Below are 19,999 nucleotides of genomic sequence, written 5' to 3' on the forward strand. Positions count from 1 at the left end.
GTTCTGATCAGAGATCACACACATCTCCTGAGCTGTGAGCAGCAGAACCTTGTTCTGGACCCACAGATGTGTGAAGAAGCTCCAAACCTGAAGAGGACGGTTTGGGAGAAAACTGAGAAAGTTTTTATTTTAGTTTCAAACCAAAAAGTTTTATGAAAGAACTCAAAGTGTGAAAAAACAGATTTGGGTGGGACCTGCTGTTCTGTTCTGAGCTGAGCTGGAGGTTCTGGAGGTTCTGTTCTGTTCTGAGCTGAGCTGGAGGTTCTGTTCTGAGCTGGAGGTTCTGGAGGTTCTGTTCTGTTCTGAGCTGGAGGTTCTGGAGGTTCTGTTCTGTTCTGTTCTGGAGGTTCTGTACTGTTCTGTAGGTTCTGAGCTGGAGGTTCTGTTCTGAGCTGGAGGTTCTGTTCTGTTCTGTTCTGGAGGTTCTGTTCTGAGCTGGAGGTTCTGAGCTGGAGGTTCTGGAGGTTCTGTTCTGAGCTGGAGGTTCTGTTCTGTTCTGGAGGTTCTGTTCTGAGCTGGAGGTTCTGTTCTGAGCTGGAGGTTCTATTGTGTTCTGTTCTGTAGGTTCTGTTGCTGGAGGTTCTGTTCTGTTCTGTTCTGTAGGTTCTGAGCTGGAGGTTCTGTTCTGTTCTGTTGCTGGAGGTTCTGTTCTGTTCTGTTCTGGAGGTTCTGTTGCTGGAGGTTCTGTTGCTGGAGGTTCTGTTCTGTTCTGTTCTGTTCTGTTCTGGAGGTTCTGTTCTGTTCTGGAGGTTCTGTTCTGTTGCTGGAGGTTCTGTTCTGTTCTGAGCTGGAGGTTCTGTTCTGAGCTGGAGGTTCTGTTCTGAGCTGGAGGTTCTGTTGCTGGAGGCTGAAAGCGGATATTTTCCTCTCAAATTCTGAAAGTCTCTCAGAGTTTCAGGAGAACAGAAGCTGCAGCTGCTGCAGAGCGGCGCCGAGGACCCGATTGTCGTCTCTTTATTAATTCGCCCCTTTTGTGGCAGCAGTAAACAAACAGTCCGGCGGGCCTGGGGGGGCCGGGGGGCCGGGGGGGGGCTCGGATCACATGAATGCAGCACAAAGACGAGGAGCAGGCGGTGGAAAGTTTTATCAGGGAGACGGGAGGCTGGCCACAAAGGCGGCAGCAGATGTTGGCTTTTATCGCCTCTGAAAACATCCCCGTCTGCAGAAGATGAAAGCCGCCCTCCATGGGCCCAGATACGGGACCGGCTGGTAAACAACGGGCCCGTTTGGCCCCGGCAGGACACCGTACGCAGCGCCCAGCCATCTCTGGGCAGAGCAGAGCATTCTGCTCATGAATGTTTGATTTGAAGCGTCCTGAACGTCTCCAGGTGAGAGACAATAATGACAGATTAGTGTCAAACAGCGTTTGTTTTGCCGCTCTGAGTGTGCCAGACAGGTGGAGACACACTCCTTCCACATCTTATCCTGCTTTGTCTTTGATCTGCCGCCTTATCTGTAACCGTGTGATAAACTCCACCCGTCTGGTGCTGCCAGTGGTTGAACCCAACGACAGCATTACATCAGCAGCTCCTGGAAAAGCCTCTGGCGTCTGAAACCAGTGTTTCCCAGAGGGGGGGGGGGGGGGGGGGGGGCTGGGTTACGAGGAACAAAACAAGTGTCTGAAAGCTCAGGTCAAAGAAAAGCAAAGTTTTTAAAGTCAGTTTAATCTGCGTTTTGCTGCTGAGAGTTTGAACAGAAGCCCCGTTTACAGTAAGCTCCGCCCGCCTGGTGTTCCAGGTCAGATGAAACAAGCGCAAAAAGGATGTCAAAATTCAAAATAAATTAAGAGAAACTTCAAAGAGGAAGATATGGGTGCTTGTTTTACTCTCCAGAATGTCACAGAGGGGTGGGGACTGATGATGAACATCTGGAATTAGATGAAAGTGACTCCTGCAGATGTGACAAACTCCACCTGGTTACAGGTTCATGAAACCAGTGAAGCAGATGCAGCAGGCCTCAGAGCAGAGGAGCGGAGGGGCACGCCGGGCTGCTAATGCAACACACTGAACACTTTGTTTTCACACGCCAGGTGAGTGGAGTTTGCCAACTTTCTGAGGGCTAACGAATAACTCCACCCACCTGGGGCGCTCCGGGTAGACAAATGAAACACATTCCAGCAGGAACTTCAGACTTTAAAGCTTTAGGAGGAAGTTAAAGAGGCCTCAAACATGTTGGTTTGATTAAATCTCAAATAAATAATTAGCGTTGTGTTTGTTTTACTACTCCACAGGTGCCAGACGGGTGGAGTCTCTAACCGAGTACCTGGATGTTAAAAGAGGGATTTTAGCCCTCTCCTGTGACATCTTGTTTGATTCACTCTGAGATCCTGCTACTGGTTCAGCTCCACCCTCCTGGCACTCCAAGTAGGTCGAATCAAGCGAGAGACTTATGTCATGGCTGCTGGAAGCGCCGAACAGAGGCGGGAGGCTTTTATGAGAGTGGGGACAAGGCAAAGTGGCATTAAAAGTTTACAGCTTCAGAGGAAATGTTGCCGCTGAGCTCCAGCTCTCAGAGTCGAGTTTCAGCGTGAAGTTTATACGCGGATGATGTGTTTTATTTGTGGACGGTGGAAGAACGGAGCGTTTGTTCGCCGGCGCCTCCTGAGCGTCCAGCAGGAGCACGGAGCGGCACGGAGGCTTTCATATGGAGCTGAGGTTTCGCTCTGGAAAGCTTTTCCTGATGTCAAAGTGTTCCTCGGTCGCTTGTTAAATCTGAAACGGGCCGAGCCGCAGATTAACCTGTCGGAGGGCGGAGATCCCTGCTGGACCAACGCTTGTGATGACGCCAGCGCGGCGACCTTTGCTAACGGCACACACGATGTTTGGTGGTCCTGAGCGACGCCTTACCTTCGGAGGGGTCCAGGCGCCGGGCGCGGCGGCCATGTTTGGAGTTGTTGTGGACAAACATGTTGTCTGACACCGCCAGAACGTGGCCGTCCACGTTGACGGTGGTGGACACCACCACCTGTTGGAGGAAGCTCAGCGTCAGTCGCAGCAGACCCAAACCCGTTTCCAGTTCTGCTCTGGAGTCTGACCCAGAACCAGCTCCTTCTTACCTCTTTGGTCAGGTTCCAGAACCAGTTCAGAGCCGGTTCAACCATCTGAGAAGAATCCTGAAGTCTGAACCTTCCTCTGACGTGTTCAGAGGTTCTAAACCTGTTGGATCGGGCTGGATTCTACTCTGGTTCTGGTTTTTAAGCCCGGAGGATGGATATAAGACCTTCTTTGGCCCGAGTGTAGCAGCACTTTGTGGCCTGGAGCCAGAGCTTCGGTGGTTGAAATACGAACTCAGACAGCGGCTCTGAACCAGAACCAGAACCGCTTTGGAGGAAAAGGTCTCTTTCTTTGGACCACCGAAGCTCTGATTCCAGCCCAGAAACTGCTGCTCCAGCAGCACCAACTCTGTGCTGGTCTACACCCAAAAACGGTCCACGTCAGACCAAATAAAACTTCATTAGCTCCACGTTTAAGAACCAGAACCAGTGGAGCGTCCAGTCCGTCTGATCCAGCCGAGAACAATAAAACTGAGCTTTAAGCTGAAGTGGAAGCAGCAGAACGTGAGCTCAGAGTTGAGCTGCTGTCACTGTCCTCATCAGCTTTAGTATCAGCAGCCGGTGTTCTTAGAACCTGTTTGCAGCCTCGTTTTTATTAAAGTTTCCTGTCCAGAAACTCAGAACACAGCAGAGGAGGTTCAGAGATGTTTAAACTGATGGAATCACGAGGCTTTGGGCAGGAAAACCAATCAGTTCTTAGATGAAGTTTCACCGACTCTGAACTGGCTTTACGGCCAGAGAGGACTGAAACCGCCATAATCCAAAATGAATTACAAAAATATATAGAGATAAATATATATTTTTAATATTTAAATATAAATAATAAAATAAATGTGATAACTGAATAATACATTTAAATAATCTTAAATAAATCAATTTTTCTGCTTTAATTTTAAACATTTTAAACTATTTTAAACACTTTTCATTCACTTTGTTTAATTTTAATTTGATATTTTAACTGGAATATATTTAGATTCTTTCTGTGTTTATTTGTTACTTCTGAATTTATTTCTGTATCATTTTCCATTACATCGTATTTATTAACTTTATTTTTTTTTATTTTATCATGCATCTTTTTGAATAAAACAAATAGATTTTTTGTCATTTATAATATTGATAGATTTGCATTTTCTACACTCATTTACTTCCATGTTTTCTTTTTACATCCGCCTTTGCTTTCTGGTTCATATGCAAATGAGGAGGCGGAGTTTCAGCCTCAGCTTTCCACCTATTGGTTAATTATCAGGCTGCAAAGCTCGCGCTTCGGAAGACGATGCCGAAAACCGGAAGTGGGTCAAACTGTACTTCTGGTACCGAAGCTACGGTCCAGTTGGCTTGTTCATTCAACAGAACCAGACAGTTTATGTTCTCTCGGTCATTTATTAGAATACAGCAGTTATTTATAAAGTTTGAACAGAAATGTAGACGCCTGACTGACTGCGTTTCGGCCGTTGGTCTAAACTACAAGTTAAGCTAGCCGCTAACGACGTTAGCCTTCCGCACTTCCGGGTTCTGTGGCTGCGTTGTGAAACATGTCTCACACACAAGTAACGAAGTAAACAGTTTAAGTTTAATAGGTATTTTTATCATATAAACTTTATTTAGCCATCTATATGCTTTTGTATTTAATTCAGATTATGGCCGTTTCAGTCGTCCACAAACAAGCAGACAGATTAAAGATGTGCAACAGCTGGAGGTCTCACCTGGAACCTCCTCATGTCTCGTGGGTTTCCTGCATTTTTCAAACAGTTCTGATTGCACTTGAGGAAGAACTTCAGGAAGAATCTGGAGGGAAAACAGAGCAGATTAGTTTAGAGGGACGTTTCACATCAAGCTGGGTTCAGTTTTTAGAACTGGAGTGAAGCCGGGTTCAGTTTTCAGAATCAGAGGAAAGTTTGATGAAGTTAAATTAATTTTTCAGTAACTAAGCGCTGGTAACTAAAAGATAAACAGAGGCTGTTGGCAGATTATGATAATTACTGAATTACCCTGAAATATGACACATTTATTTCAATGTTATATTTTATAAAATAACTTTTATCACAGAGCAAATGTTGTAGAAAATATTTCTCCGTAAAGCTTAAGATCTTTACATCATCTGTGCTTTTATTGATTATGGATGGATATCACTGAGGCTTCAGCGTAAATAAATCTAAACTTTAGTTCATATTTACTGGCAGTTCTGGGTGAAATGGATCAGAACACTCTCATCTTGGCAGGAAGTGACCACGCCTCGCGGCAGCCTGCTGAGCGCGGATGCCGACGGACGCCTCCTCTGAGGTCACAGATTGTCTGTTTATCTCACAGCTGATGACATTATCATTCTGGGGCGGCGTCTCGATAAAGACGGCGGCTCTTCCTGCAGACTTATGGCGTCTCATTAAGACACGCCTTTTGAGTTTCCCTGCAGCTCGTCGCCGCTGATTTACGCCCGTTTTCATGGCAGCAGAGTATTGATTGGGGATGGATATCAATGAGGATGGGTGGTAATAACCAGCAGCTTTGTATGGGGATGGAAGGGGAGGCGGGTCAGAATGGATTGCCACCTTAATGCATTTCCCACCGCCGTGTAATCTGCACACATCCATCTCTCGGACCATAACCCCCCCACCCCGCCCCTCCTGTTCTGATGGAGCGCTTCCTTTTTAATTGCCACATTATCACAATAATAATCCGGGCAGTTAACAAGCGGCAAGGTCGCAGACAGACATGTCACATTAACCAGGGGATAACCTCAGCAGAACACCAGCCCTTCCTCTCCTCCTCATCCTCCTGCTTCATGCAAGGCATGCTGGGAGCAGGCGAGGAAGAGGAGGGGGGGTGGATAGAAATTGGGGCTCTGTGAGGTCGGCATTGATTTCCACCTTCATAAGACAGAAACAATATCTTCAAAAACACACAGCAGCAGATCGGCCTGCTTTCAGTCCTTCAGTTTCGCCTTAAAATGCCGGAAATGTACCCAGAATAAAGAATAAAGACGGTTTCGTGCACTTCGTTGGGCTGATATATGCTGGAGTTTCACCTCTTTAAGAACTTTTAGTTTGGACTTAAAGCAACACTTAAGAACTTCTTTTTGGTTTAAAATGGACTGAATTACATATTTAGTGTTTTATAAAATATAAAAAATCATTAAATCATCAAATTAATATCTTTTCTGCTAAATGAAAGAATCTCCACTTTAAAATGACCTTAAAACTGTTCCAACATTCAATGATCAAAGTGTGACTTCATCGTTTTAACCGTCTGACTCATAGAAACAGATGATTTAATCTGGTTTTAATATACAGACAGAAATTTAACAGGAACACACTGATTTAGCTTTGTTCTTGTTTTATTTCTTCTGATTTTTAATTTAACAAACAAAACTTCATCCAAATATTCAGTTATATTGACAAAGTATTGGTACTTTTATATTTGGATTCTTCTAAATATGCATTAAATCCACCTTTAAAACCCTTTATTGAGCTACAACCTGAAGAAAATGTCTAAAAGACAGTAAAGATATTTAAAAAGGGGGAATTGTTTCACTTCTGGGACTCAGTTTCAGTTTAACAACATTTTTTATTTGTCTGAATCATAAAAAACAACTTTGCTTGTTTAAAAAAAATCTCAATTTCTGGGTGAATTGCACCTTTACAGAGAAACAGAGGGCAGGAAGGCGTGCGTGCGTACGTGCGTGCGTATCGACTGAAAGCTGATCTGCTGCTCTGGAGGCTCTAATGCCCTTTATGGCAGTGAACAGAATAATATGGAGCTCCATTCAGATGATACCGAGTCCTTCAGAGAGCTGATATGGATCAATACGGATTGAATTAAAACGCAGCTGGAGACAAGACCAGGGGCTGAGAGACACACACACACACACACACACACACACACACACACACACACACACACACACACACACACACACACACACACCATACTGCTGTCAATCATACAACTTACACAATCCTATTTTTAAACCGTGCTCCTCACCTCTGTACGGCTCTAAATAAATCATTTATTAACAATAATTATGACAATAATGACTTTAAATGTGTCTTAATGAGTAAATAAGTGGTACATTTTATTTATAAAATGATAAAAGATAAAATAAAAGCACAACGCGATATCAAAGAAAGATCAAGTGGTTCTGGCAGATCGCTAACAAACGAAGGGAACGAAAGAACAAGAACTCTGAACTGGATTCTGACCCGGAGCCAGTGGAAGGAAACCAAAGCTTCTGGAAGGTTCTGGCAGCTGCATTCTGGACCATCTGTTAGTGGTTCAGAGAAGTTCTGCTCGGGCCGTAATAATCGGGACGGGATGAGACAATCAATCATTTCCAGCTCTGCTGGAGTCCAACAAGCCGATTACCCATGATGCTTTGCGGTGGGTAGTTCTTATACCGAGAATAAAGTTTAAATATTAATAATAACAGTAATCTGTTGAGGTGTTACCATGGATACGTTACAGTGATCTGCACGTGTTACCATGGATACGTTACAGTAATCTGAACGTGTTACCATGGATACGTTACAGTACTCTGTTACCATGGATACGTTACAGTAATCTGCACAGATGTTACCATGGATACGTTACAGTAATCTGCACAGGTGTTACCATGGATACGTTACAGTAATCTGATGTTACCATGGATACGTTACAGTAATCTGATGTTACCATGGATACGTTACAGTAATCTGATGTTACCATGGATACGTTACAGTAATCTCATGTTACCATGGATACGTTACAGTAATCTCATGTTACCATGGATACGTTACATTTACCGTCATCAGCTCTTTCAGCTTGAAGAACTGCGCCCACGTTATCCAAGTTTGTGTGATTTCTCCTTCGATCCCTTTTCAGAACTTATCACCTGTTATTAAAACCTATTCTGAAGCATAATTTCACCCGTTCATTTATGCCGGTGCTGCTTTGATTTGATCTAAATTATTTGCTGTTACGACTCTTATTTGATTTCTCTGGAATCATTTTGTGGCTTTAAAGTCTTTTTTGTCTCATTGTTTAGTGTTTGCACCTTTTTTCCTGCTCACTCTTCTTCACTTTGTGTGTTTGGATGCTTTTAGTCTCTTCTTCAGCGATTATTTTGAACCATTTGCTACTGTTTGTGGTTTAATTGCCAGGAAACGTTTCTTCAGACAGAGAAAGTCAACATGACGAAGACGTGGAAAGCTGGGATCTACAGCCCATATTGGATGAATTAATGAAAGTCTCTGCTGGTTGAGGCGATGATCAGCTGAAGAACAAAGAGCCACGTTTCTTCATTTAACTAAGTGCTTTCTGATTGGATGTTGGTCAATAAAGGAAACCCTCCCCCACAGATCTGACCAGGGCCTTCTTCTTCTGCTGAAAAACCAACTTCATGTCATCAGAGTGATTTTAAACAGCAATGGTCTGACGATCAGGACGGCCGAGGAGCTGAAAACTTATTAAAACATAATGAATAATCAAGTGGAGCGTAGAGCTGGAGCGCCGTGATTAGCCGGACCGGGGTCCTTCCTCCTCTTCTTCTGTGGCTCTTAAAAAGGAGGGAAAGATAATGAGGGAGTCGGAGTCTGCCGGTGTAAGCTGTCACCTCATTTACACCGACCGACAATCAATTACAGCAGCGGCGAGCTCGGCTTAATGCAGCTCAGAAATCACCGCTGCCCTTCAGGAGAGCACGCCGCCGCCTGCCAGGCGGCGTGGAGGGAAGATTACTCACTCCCACAAACAGCTTTGTTCAACGATGTTTAACATCGTGTCCACAGGAACGACGAAGTGAGGACGCAGGTTAAAACAAACAGTTACATGGGACTGCTTCGGTGTTTGGACCCGAGGTTCTGCTCATCTTCATCACTACAAGCCTCAAGTTAGGCCTTCTTTCCTGTGATATTTTAGTTTTTAATGGCTCTCTTCACATTTTACCTGATGCTGAGCAGAACTCATCGTGTTTAAATGTGATTCTTTTCAGCCAGAGAACAAACCCAACAGAAACCAGCCGCTTTCCAACGGGAACAGGAGTGAAAACGATGCCTGAACGCTGAAAAGCTGAATGTGTTTCCACTCCACAGCGATCCACTCTCAGCACCAAAGCCCAGTTAATACACCCAACGTGAGCGCTTTGATTCCTGCTCAGAAAACTGACCCCAGAACAGCTGAAGACTGTTTTCATGTTTAGTTCTTATTTATTTTGGTCTTTTGACAGATATTTTGTCATTTAATGCCTCAACAACCAGTTTACTCCTTTTTCTGGTCATCATGTAACCGGATTTTTTTATTTTTTCCTTCAGTTTCTGTCGCTGTTCTGCAGCTGTTTTCCAAGACAGAACTATTAAGAACATCTCTGAATGACCGAGCTCCATCACATCTTAAAGATCTCACAGTTGGATATTTCCCCAACAGAGCACTTTGCTCTCAGGCTGCAGGTTTCCTTGTGGTTCCCAGAGTTTCTAAAAGCAGAATGGGAGGCAGAGCCTTCAGTTATCAGGCCCCTAAAAGCAGAATGGGAGGCAGAGCCTTCAGTTATCAGGCCCCTAAAAGCAGAATGGGAGGCAGAGCCTTCAGTTATCAGGCCCCTAAAAGCAGAATGGGAGGCAGAGCCTTCAGTTATCAGGCCCCTAAAAGCAGAATGGGAGGCTGAGCCTTCAGTTATCAGGCCCCTAAAAGCAGAATGGGAGGCAGAGCCTTCAGTTATCAGGCCCCTAAAAGCAGAATGGGAGGCAGAGCCTTCAGTTATCAGGCCCCTAAAAGCAGAATGGGAGGCAGAGCCTTCAGTTATCAGGCCCCTAAAAGCAGAATGGGAGGCAGAGCCTTCAGTTATCAGGCCCCTAAAAGCAGAATGGGAGGCAGAGCCTTCAGTTATCAGGCCCCTAAAAGCAGAATGGGAGGCAGAGCCTTCAGTTATCAGGCCCCTAAAAGCAGAATGGGAGGCAGAGCCTTCAGTTATCAGGCCCCTAAAAGCAGAATGGGAGGCAGAGCCTTCAGTTATCAGGCCCCTCTCTGTGGAACCAGCTGCCAGTTTGGCTTCAGGAAGCAGACACCCTCTCTACCTTTAAGATCAGGCTGAAACTTTCCTTTCTGATAAAGCTTATAGTTAGGGTTCTCTCCGGGTTCTCTCCGGGTTCTCCGGCCTCCTCCCACCACCCATAAACATGCTGTTAGGTTAGCTGGTGTCTCTAAATGAATCCTGGATGATTCTGTGATGGACCGGCGACCTGCACCAGGTGAACCCTGCCTCTCAGCTGAGATTGGCTCCAGCCCCCCCCCCCCCCCCCCCCCCCCCCCCCGCACTCTGAGTTGGATTAAGCATAGAACATGTATAAATACAGAACATGGACGGACGATGATTGGATTCTAATTGGCTTGAATTGGACTGGATCTTTGCCTTGAGACACATTTGTTGTGATTTGACTGATTGAATTTTGTCGTAATTTCTGTCCTTTTTACTCATTTGCTCTCTTTGTAAGTCATACTTTTGAGTCATTTGCTTCTCTTTGTGGTTTAACTGCCAGGAAATGTTTCCTCAGACAGACACTGGGGGCCCTCCTGACCCTGGGGCCCCCGGTGGCCCCGGGGCCCGCTCAGATATCCCTGCATGTTTGAGTGAATGGGAGGCTCCCAGCTGCAGAAGCTTTCACTCTGAATGGAGGCAGGAACAGGACGGCGGCTGCTGTAATTGTTCCAGTGGAGCAGCTTTAGAGCTAATTTAGCTCACATCGGGGGGGCTGGGGGGGGGGGGGGGGGGGGGGGGGGGGGGGACGACGACATTGGTCTGACTTCAGCGTTTTCACCGTCCACTCTCCATGATGTCAACCGACCACACCCAGTGCACTATGGGAAGCAATTACGTGGGGCTCGGATTACAAGGCCCTGATGAACACACACACCCGTGCACGCACGTGCACACACGTGCACGCACGTGCACTCCCTGGAGTCTCTCACTTATTACGTTAGGCAAGAAAGAAAAAGCAGCAGAAAAAAATCAATATTTCAGCAGGAGTATTTTTAAAAGCCGCCGCCGCCGCTCACAGAGCGCGGAGCCACCCCGCTGCACGTTTACCAGCTGACCGCCCGGCGAGTCTGGGCCAGCACGCCGCCGCCGCCGCCGCTGACTCATCTTACGGGTGACAAAACTGAAACGAAGCTCAAAGCAAGCGTGGCGAGCCGGGCCCGCCGACGCGTTAACAACGATCCGTCCTGGTTAACCCGCTAACCGCCGCGCCGTCACATCTCATCTGTCTGCAGCGAACACTCAAAGCGTGGAGGATCTGCAGCAGGAGAAGAAGATGAAAATAAAAACAAGCTGGCGGGCAGAAACATCAGAAGAAGAAGAAGAAGAAGGGTGGCCTCATTAGAAGGTTGAGTAAAGTCTAATATTGACTCTTCCGTGTTGTTGAAACGGCGTCTTCAAATAATTACAGAGCGGCTCAGACGATGCTCCTCTGCAGCTAATTAGGATCTGAAACAAGAGCATTAGCATCACATGATGATTCACTGGCCTCAGCAGCAGCGTGTGTCTGCTGTTGTCTGGCCTTATTACAGCCAGAACGGCCTGTGTGTGTGCACGTGGCTGCGTGTGTGCACGTGCCTGTGTGTGTGTGTGAGGGCCCTCCTTGGCTCTGCTACACTCCATCAATAATTCACAAGCCAAGATGGCAATTACAGGACCATGTACAATCAAACTAAATATTTGATGAGGCACTAAAACAGTCCCTGGAACAGATCTGCCTCTGTCTCACACACACAAACACACACAAACCACCCCTCCACTGTCTATTGTCACAACACATTAGGTCCTCGGTCCCTTATTCCCCAGACTTTGTCTTGATGCGCAAAAGCAGTTTATTCTGCTAAAAGACCCTGGTGCAATTCATTTGTTCCATCTGAAATATTGAGCGCCACAGTTCGGCGTTTGGAGGCGGCGCTGAGGTGACCGTCCCCGTGTTCATTTCTGCAAATAAAGAGACGGTCAGGGAGGACGTGTTGTTAAATATGTGCATCGAATCAGAATCAATCACAATGTTAAACAGCGACCCCCAGCTTCAAATGTAACGTGTAAGAACACGAGTTTATGAAATAATGACTCTATCACACGGTGTCATTATTTACTGAACAATAACTGAGACAAAACAGGAGCAGTGGGTTAAAAACTAAGTGAACCCTTGAACTAAGAGGGTAAGAAGCAGCCAGGAGCTGCTGATCAATGCTCTGATTAACTGATCAATGCTCTGATTAACTGATCAATGCTCTGATTCACTGATCCTCAGTCAGTGTGAGCAGCTCTATAAAAGCAGGAGTTCTGTCAGTTTAACACGATGCCAAGGAGGAAAGACACCAGCAATGATCTCAGAGAAGCAGCTGCTGCTGCCCATCAGTCTGGGAAGGGTTATAAGGCCATTTCCAGACTATCTGGAGTCCATCATTCTACAGAGAGAAAGATTATTCACAAGTGGAAAACATTCAGGACAGCTGTCAATCTTCCCAGGAGTGGACGTCCCAGCAAGTTCACCCCAAGGTGAAGAAGCCCAGAGCTACATCTCAGACTCTACAGGCCTCAGTTAGCATGTTAAAGGTTAAAGGTCACCCCAAGGTGAAAAAGCCCAGAGCTACATCTCAGACTCTACAGGCCTCAGTTAGCATGCTAAAGGTTAAAGGTCACCCCAAGGTGAAGAAGCCCAGAGCTACATCTCAGACTCTACAGGCCTCAGTTAGCATGCTAAAGGTTAAAGGTCACCCCAAGGTGAAAAAGCCCAGAGCTACATCTCAGACTCTACAGGCCTCAGTTAGCATGTTAAAGGTTAAAGGTCACCCCAAGGTGAAAAAGCCCAGAGCTACATCTCAGACTCTCCAGGCCTCAGTTAGCATGTTAAAGGTTAAAGGTCACCCCAAGGTGAAGAAGCCCAGAGCTACATCTCAGACTCTACAGGCCTCAGTTAGCATGTTAAAGGTTAAAGGTCACCCCAAGGTGAAGAAGCCCAGAGCTACATCTCAGACTCTACAGGCCTCAGTTAGCATGCTAAAGGTTAAAGGTCACCCCAAGGTGAAAAAGCCCAGAGCTACATCTCAGACTCTACAGGCCTCAGTTAGCATGTTAAAGGTTAAAGGTCACCCCAAGGTGAAGAAGCCCAGAGCTACATCTCAGACTCTACAGGCCTCAGTTAGCATGTTAAAGGTTAAAGGTCACCCCAAGGTGAAGAAGCCCAGAGCTACATCTCAGACTCTACAGGCCTCAGTTAGCATGCTAAAGGTTAAAGGTCACCCCAAGGTGAAGAAGCCCAGAGCTACATCTCAGACTCTCCAGGCCTCAGTTAGCATGTTAAAGGTTAAAGGTCACCCCAAGGTGAAGAAGCCCAGAGCTACATCTCAGACTCTCCAGGCCTCAGTTAGCATGTTAAAGGTTAAAGGTCACCCCAAGGTGAAAAAGCCCAGAGCTACATCTCAGACTCTACAGGCCTCAGTTAGCATGCTAAAGGTTAAAGGTCACCCCAAGGTGAAAAAGCCCAGAGCTACATCTCAGACTCTACAGGCCTCAGTTAGCATGCTAAAGGTTAAAGGTCACCCCAAGGTGAAAAAGCCCAGAGCTACATCTCAGACTCTCCAGGCCTCAGTTAGCATGTTAAAGGTTAAAGGTCACCCCAAGGTGAAAAAGCCCAGAGCTACATCTCAGACTCTACAGGCCTCAGTTAGCATGTTAAAGGTTAAAGGTCATGACAGCACAATTAGAAAAAGACTGAACAAGGATGGCTTGTTTGGAAGGGCTGCAGGAGAAAGCCTCTTCTCTCTAAAAAGAACATGGCAGCACAGCTTAGGTTTGCAAAGCTGCATCTGAACAAAGCTCAAGACTTCTGGAACAATGTCCTTTGGACAGACCAGAGCAAAGTGGAGATGTTTGGTCCTAATGCACAGCAGCACGTTTGGAGGAAACCAAACACAGCATATCAGCACAAACACCTCATACCAGCTGTCAAGCACGGTGGTGGAGGGCTGATGATCTGGGCTGGTTCTGCAGCCACAGGACCTGGGCACCTTGCAGTCATTGAGTCCACCATGAACTCCTCTGGATACCAAAGTATTCTAGAGTCAAATGTGAGGCCATCTGTCCCACAGCTAAAGCTGGGCTGAAACTGGCTCATCAACAGGACAAAGATCCCAAACACAGCAGCAGATCTACAGCAGAATGTGGGAAAAAGAAAAGAATCAAGGTGTTGCAATGGTCCAGTCAGAGTCCAGACCTCAGCCTGACTGAAATGCTGTGGTGGGACCTTAAGAGAGCTGTGCAGAAACCAAAGCTGCAAACCTCAATGAGCTGAAGCAGCGCTGGAGAGAAGAGGGCCGAGATTCCTCCAGAACCAGGAGAGAGACGGATAACGTCCCACAGGAAGCTGATTTACTGAGTTTTAACACCTGGAAATGTGTAAAACCTTAGAATTAGAAGAGGGACTACTTTCTCTGTCACAGAACTGCTTATTTTGGTGCTGCAGCGAGTTTCAGCTGAACCTAAATAACGTGTTTGAGCCGACAGGCAGAGATGTTTCAACATGAAAGTGTTGTAGATTCTTCCTGTTTGTGTTGAGTTGTTTCCTGCCAGCTGGAGGTGAGACGACGGTATGGGAATGTGTGAACAAATGTTTCCAGAGAGTTCCTGGAGCACCGAGACGAACAGAACATCTTATAATTATTTCATCGTGCCTGAGAGAGGGAGCAGCACACAGTAAACATGTCTGATATCAGATCAGAATAACATCTGTCGTGTTTTCATCACTTCAGAGGACATCGCACTGACTCACTTTCACTGTTAGAGCCTCAAACTAACCTAAAGAAGCCCTGATCCTTCTGCTGCTCTAATGTTCCACCGACCTGAACGCAACCCGAGTTCAGCTGAGATAAAATCAGACAAACTTTACTGTAATCTGAGATCAAATCTGAGAAATTTACTGTAATCTGAGATAAAATCAGACAAACTTTACTGTAATCTGAGATAAAATCAGACAAACTCAAACTTTACTGTAATCTGAGATAAAATCAGACAAACTCAAACTTTACTGTAATCTGAGATAAAATCAGACAAACTTTACTATAATCTGAGATAAAATCAGACAAACTCAAACTTTACTGTAATCTGAGATAAAAATCAGACAAACTCAAACTTTACTGTAATCTGAGATAAAATCAGACAAACTTTACTGTAATCTGAGATCAAATCTGAGATAAAAAATCAGACAAACTCAAACTTTACTGTAATCTGAGATAAAATCAGACAAACTCAAACTTTACTGTAATCTGAGATAAAATCAGACAAACTCAAACTTTACTGTAATCTGAGATAAAAATCAGACAAACTCAAACTTTACTGTAATCTGAGATAAAATCAGACAAACTTTACTGTAATCTGAGATTAAATCAGACAAACTTTACTATAATCTGAGATAAAAATCAGACAAACTCAAACTTTACTGTATTCTGAGATAAAATCAGACAAACTTTACTTTACTGTAATCTGAGATAAAATCAGACAAACTCAAACTTTACTGTAATCTGAGATAAAAATCAGACAAACTCAAACTTTACTGTAATCTGAGATAAAATCAGACAAACTTTACTGTAATCTGAGATCAAATCTGAGATAAAATCAGACAAACTAAAACTTTACTGTAATCTGAGATAAAATCCGACAAATTTTACTGTAATCTGAGATAAAATCAGACAAACTTTACTATAATCTGAGATAAAATCAGACAAACTCAAACTTTACTGTAATCTGAGATAAAAATCAGACAAACTCAAACTTTACTGTAATCTGAGATAAAATCAGACAAACTCAAACTTTACTGTAATCTGAGATAAAATCAGACAAACTTTACTATAATCTGAGATAAAATCAGACAAACTCAAACTTTACTGTAATCTGAGATAAAAATCAGACAAACTCAAACTTTACTGTAATCTGAGATAAAATCAGACAAACTCAAACTTTACTGTAATCTGAGATAAAAATCAGACAAACTCAAACTTTACTGTAATCTGAGATAAAATCAGACAAACTTTACTGTAATCTGAGATAAAATCAGACAAACTTTACTGTAATCTGAGATAAAATCAGACAAACTCAAACTTTACTGTAATCTGAGATAAAAATCAGACAAACTCAAACTTTACTGTAATCTGAGATAAAATCAGACAAACTTTACTGTAATCTGAGATTAAATCAGACAAACTTTACTATAATCTGAGATAAAAATCAGACAAACTCAAACTTTACTGTATTCTGAGATAAAATCAGACAAACTTTACTTTACTGTAATCTGAGATAAAATCAGACAAACTCAAACTTTACTGTAATCTGAGATAAAAATCAGACAAACTCAAACTTTACTGTAATCTGAGATAAAATCAGACAAACTTTACTGTAATCTGAGATTAAATCAGACAGACTCAAACTTTACTGTAATCTGAGATCAAATCTGAGATAAAATCAGACAAACTAAAACTTTACTGTAATCTGAGATAAAATCAGACAAATTTTACTGTAATCTGAGATAAAATCAGACAAACTTTACTATAATCTGAGATAAAATCAGACAAACTCAAACTTTACTGTAATCTGAGATAAAAATCAGACAAACTCAAACTTTACTGTAATCTGAGATAAAATCAGACAAACTTTACTGTAATCTGAGATAAAATCAGACAAACTCAAACTTTACTGTAATCTGAGATAAAATCAGACAAACTCAAACTTTACTGTAATCTGAGATAAAATCAGACAAACTCAAACTTTACTGTAATCTGAGATAAAAATCAGACAAACTCAAACTTTACTGTAATCTGAGATAAAATCAGACAAACTTTACTTTACTGTAATCTGAGATAAAATCAGACAAACTCAAACTTTACTGTAATCTGAGATAAAAATCAGACAAACTCAAACTTTACTGTAATCTGAGATAAAATCAGACAAACTTTACTGTAATCTGAGATAAAATCAGACAAACTTTACTGTAATCTAATCTCCCAGTTTATGTACCCTTATGGGGACTTCGTCTACGTCCCCATAAGGGTACATTTCAAACAATACCCCCCTACACACACACACACTTTGTGCATTTCAAAACTTTAAAGCAACAACTGCTGATTTCAGATCATTTTTAACCCTTTAAACCCAAATTTAACATCCTGGAAAAGCTCTGAATCCCACGTTTCCCATGATGCTCCAACTTCAGAGCTGTTGATTCAACCGATCAAAGCAACACACAGCAGCTGCCAGGAGAGCCGAACGATCGGGTCAGAACCAGCTCGGTTCCACTCAGCAGGACAAGCACCTGGAAACGTTAAAGATGTGCTCAGAAATCACAGAAAAAGATGAGAATCGTCTCATTTTTAAGGTTTTTTCAGAGGCTGGTCCACTCTGACTCTGTCACACTTCCTGGTACCGGCTCAGACGAGCCCCAGGGGATCATGGGAGCTGTGATGACGAACAGCGGCCTGCATGTGGGCAGCTGGGGAGCATATTGTGAAGCAGAGGGAGCGTCGAGCGAGCAGCTGCCGCCAGACGAACACCGAGAGACGCCCGAAGCAGACGGGAAACCTGGAGGAGCCTGGAAACAGTCTGCAGGGCTGAATTAAAACATCTCTCTGCAGACTGAAGCGTTTTCCTGCACTTCCTGCCGCCAAATATCACTGCAGCCAACACCAGGCCACCTTCAAGGTTCCTGCAGGTTAATCCCAGGAGTTCCAGGTACAAGAAACTCCAGAAATTATTCAAATCCAACATTAATTCCTTCAAGTCTTTTCTTTTTGAAAAACAACATTCAAACTTTTTGGCTGAATTTCCTCTCAACAAATTCCAGGAGACCACGATGGTTAAAATGCTCTAATAAAAAGGTCAACAGCAGAAGGCTTCGCATCCAGCTCTCTGGGACCGAAACTAATCAATTCTGGGCCTCGGGGCCCGTTTAAGGTTGGAGGTCAAGAACTACACATTTCCAGGAAATAGTCACGTCCTCAGAAAAATGGCGTTCCAGCTCGTATCCACATTCTGTGAGAGCTGAAAGTTTTCACTGCAGACCGAAATGCTCATCATCATGTCCCATAATTTATTTATCTTGTTTTCAGCTGTTATAAATTCTAATTCCAGGTATCTGCTTAAATCCTGCAGAAGCTGCGATATTACGGCTGTCAGGAGAAAATCTCACAGCAGCCGTGCTGCAGGTTTTCATGCTGAACTGAAGGATTTCTTTTTTCTCTCAGGACTGAGAAGATCCTTCAGCTCCTGGTCTGATGAAATCCTCCTAAAACCCAGCAGATTAACTCCAACTGCCTGAAGGTAAAAACCTACAACTGGACGCATTTCTTTCCTGAAAAGTTTGACATTTCAGACACACGAGGTTTGACATGAACTTCATCACGGCCAAATATTACGAGGCTCAAAGGCACGTCGGCCGCTGATTTGAAGTGGATGAATGCAGCTGCGGAGCTCTTGTTAAAGCCTCCAGAAATCAAGGTCTGACCTCTGAATATGAAAAAGCGCATTAATAAGACAACATGAACTCACACAAGCAGAAGAAGGGAAGCGAGGCGCTGAAGCGAGGCGGATCTGTGGGGAAAACACACGCAACTGCTCGATGAGTTCATGACCTGCAGACCTCAGCACCTGAAAATCCCAAACCACTTCTTCCTGTTTGCAAAGCAACACCTTCAGAGTCCATCAGCAGCCACGGAAGGATTACTGAACAGGCCTGCAGGGCAGAGGTCCAGGGGCCCGAGAGCAGGCCAGCCTGGCCTTTCAAATCAATTACATTAACAAATGGATTCTTTCTGGGACCCGAATAAAAAGGCACCAAGAGGAGGGCTTGGATCAGACGGGACCAGGCACAAAAAGACCTGGAACACAGCTGGTAAAAACAGGAAGAAAGAACAGGACTCCAAAGCAGGACCTGAGCATGTTTTTACTGGGGGGTAATAATTAAATCATGTCAGGAATTTACTGCAAAGCTTAAATGAATCAGAAAGCAGACAGTCCAGGACTGAAAAAGCTGTCACATACATTCATTTACAGCCACCGCTGTCCTCCTGTCCAGATTAATTATTAGTTAGTTCATCTGTCGTTTCTTTTATTTTAACTCATACTAATATTCACATTTATTACTCACTTTCTTCCCAAGTTAGTAGCAACGCATTAGCATTTGTTAGCAGCTTCTTTCAGTAATAACTCGCTAATGCACAAAGTTAGCATTAGTATTAGCATTAGTATTAGCATCCATTGTTTTAGCGAAGCTCTGTTAGAAATCAGTCAATAAAATGTTTAAAAAAAGAATAATTTATTCATCAGCTGATCTCAGTCAGTGATTCTTCTTCTCTGTTCTTTCTCCATCTCTTCTCTTTGGGATGCCTCACATTATGTTCACATGGTCTTTTACCAATTCACTTCTTCAGGTGACACTAGTTAGCATTTATTAGCAATCTGCTAAATTAATAACTCACTTTTCAGGTCAATTTAGCACAAAGTTAGCATTAGTATTAGCATTAGTATTAGCATCCATTGTTTTAGCGAAGCTCTGTTAGAAATCTGTCAATAAAATGTTTAATAAAAATAATTTATTCATCAGCTGATCTCAGTCAGTGATTCTTCTTCTCTGTTCTTTCTCCATCTCTTCTCTTTGGGATGCCTCACAATATGTTCACATTGTCTTTTACCAATTCACTTCTTTAGTTAGCATTTATTAGCAATCTGCTAAATTAGTAACTCACTTTTCAGGTCAATTTAGCACAAAGTTAGCATTAGTATTAGCATTAGTATTAGCATCCATTGTTTTAGCGAAGCTCTGTTAGAAATCAGTCAATAAAATGTTTAAAAAAAGAATAATTTATTCATCAGCTGATCTCAGTCAGTGATTCTTCTTCTCTGTTCTTTCTCCATCTCTTCTCTTTGGGACGCCTCACAATATGTTCACATTGTCT

General features: G+C 43.7%; 3 protein-coding genes across 3 annotated transcripts in view; all 3 read right to left on the reverse strand.

Moving 5' to 3' along the window:
- The window catches only part of matr3l1.1 (matrin 3-like 1.1), a 397,623-nt gene that overhangs the window by 329,109 nt on the left and 48,515 nt on the right, over positions 1-19,999 (reverse strand). The window lies entirely within an intron of this gene.
- The window catches only part of LOC140317651 (ubiquitin-conjugating enzyme E2 2-like), a 211,570-nt gene that overhangs the window by 90,034 nt on the left and 101,537 nt on the right, over positions 1-19,999 (reverse strand). The gene's annotated exons all lie outside the window — the stretch shown is intronic.
- Positions 1-19,999, reverse strand: part of LOC140318582 (transcription factor COE1-like) — a 137,175-nt gene that overhangs the window by 36,166 nt on the left and 81,010 nt on the right. The window contains exons 7-10 of the mRNA XM_072396397.1: positions 4,756-4,837; positions 2,847-2,964; positions 2,540-2,802; positions 1,043-1,285 (exon numbers count right to left, since the gene is read on the reverse strand). Of these exons, the coding sequence (XP_072252498.1) occupies positions 1,043-1,285; positions 2,540-2,802; positions 2,847-2,964; positions 4,756-4,837 (706 nt within the window). The remainder of the gene's footprint in view (positions 1-1,042; positions 1,286-2,539; positions 2,803-2,846; positions 2,965-4,755; positions 4,838-19,999) is intronic.

Source organism: Leuresthes tenuis, unplaced genomic scaffold (genome assembly GCF_036924035.1).
Source record: "Leuresthes tenuis unplaced genomic scaffold, fLeuTen1.0.hap1 SCAF_11, whole genome shotgun sequence".
Lineage (NCBI taxonomy): Eukaryota > Metazoa > Chordata > Actinopteri > Atheriniformes > Atherinopsidae > Leuresthes > Leuresthes tenuis.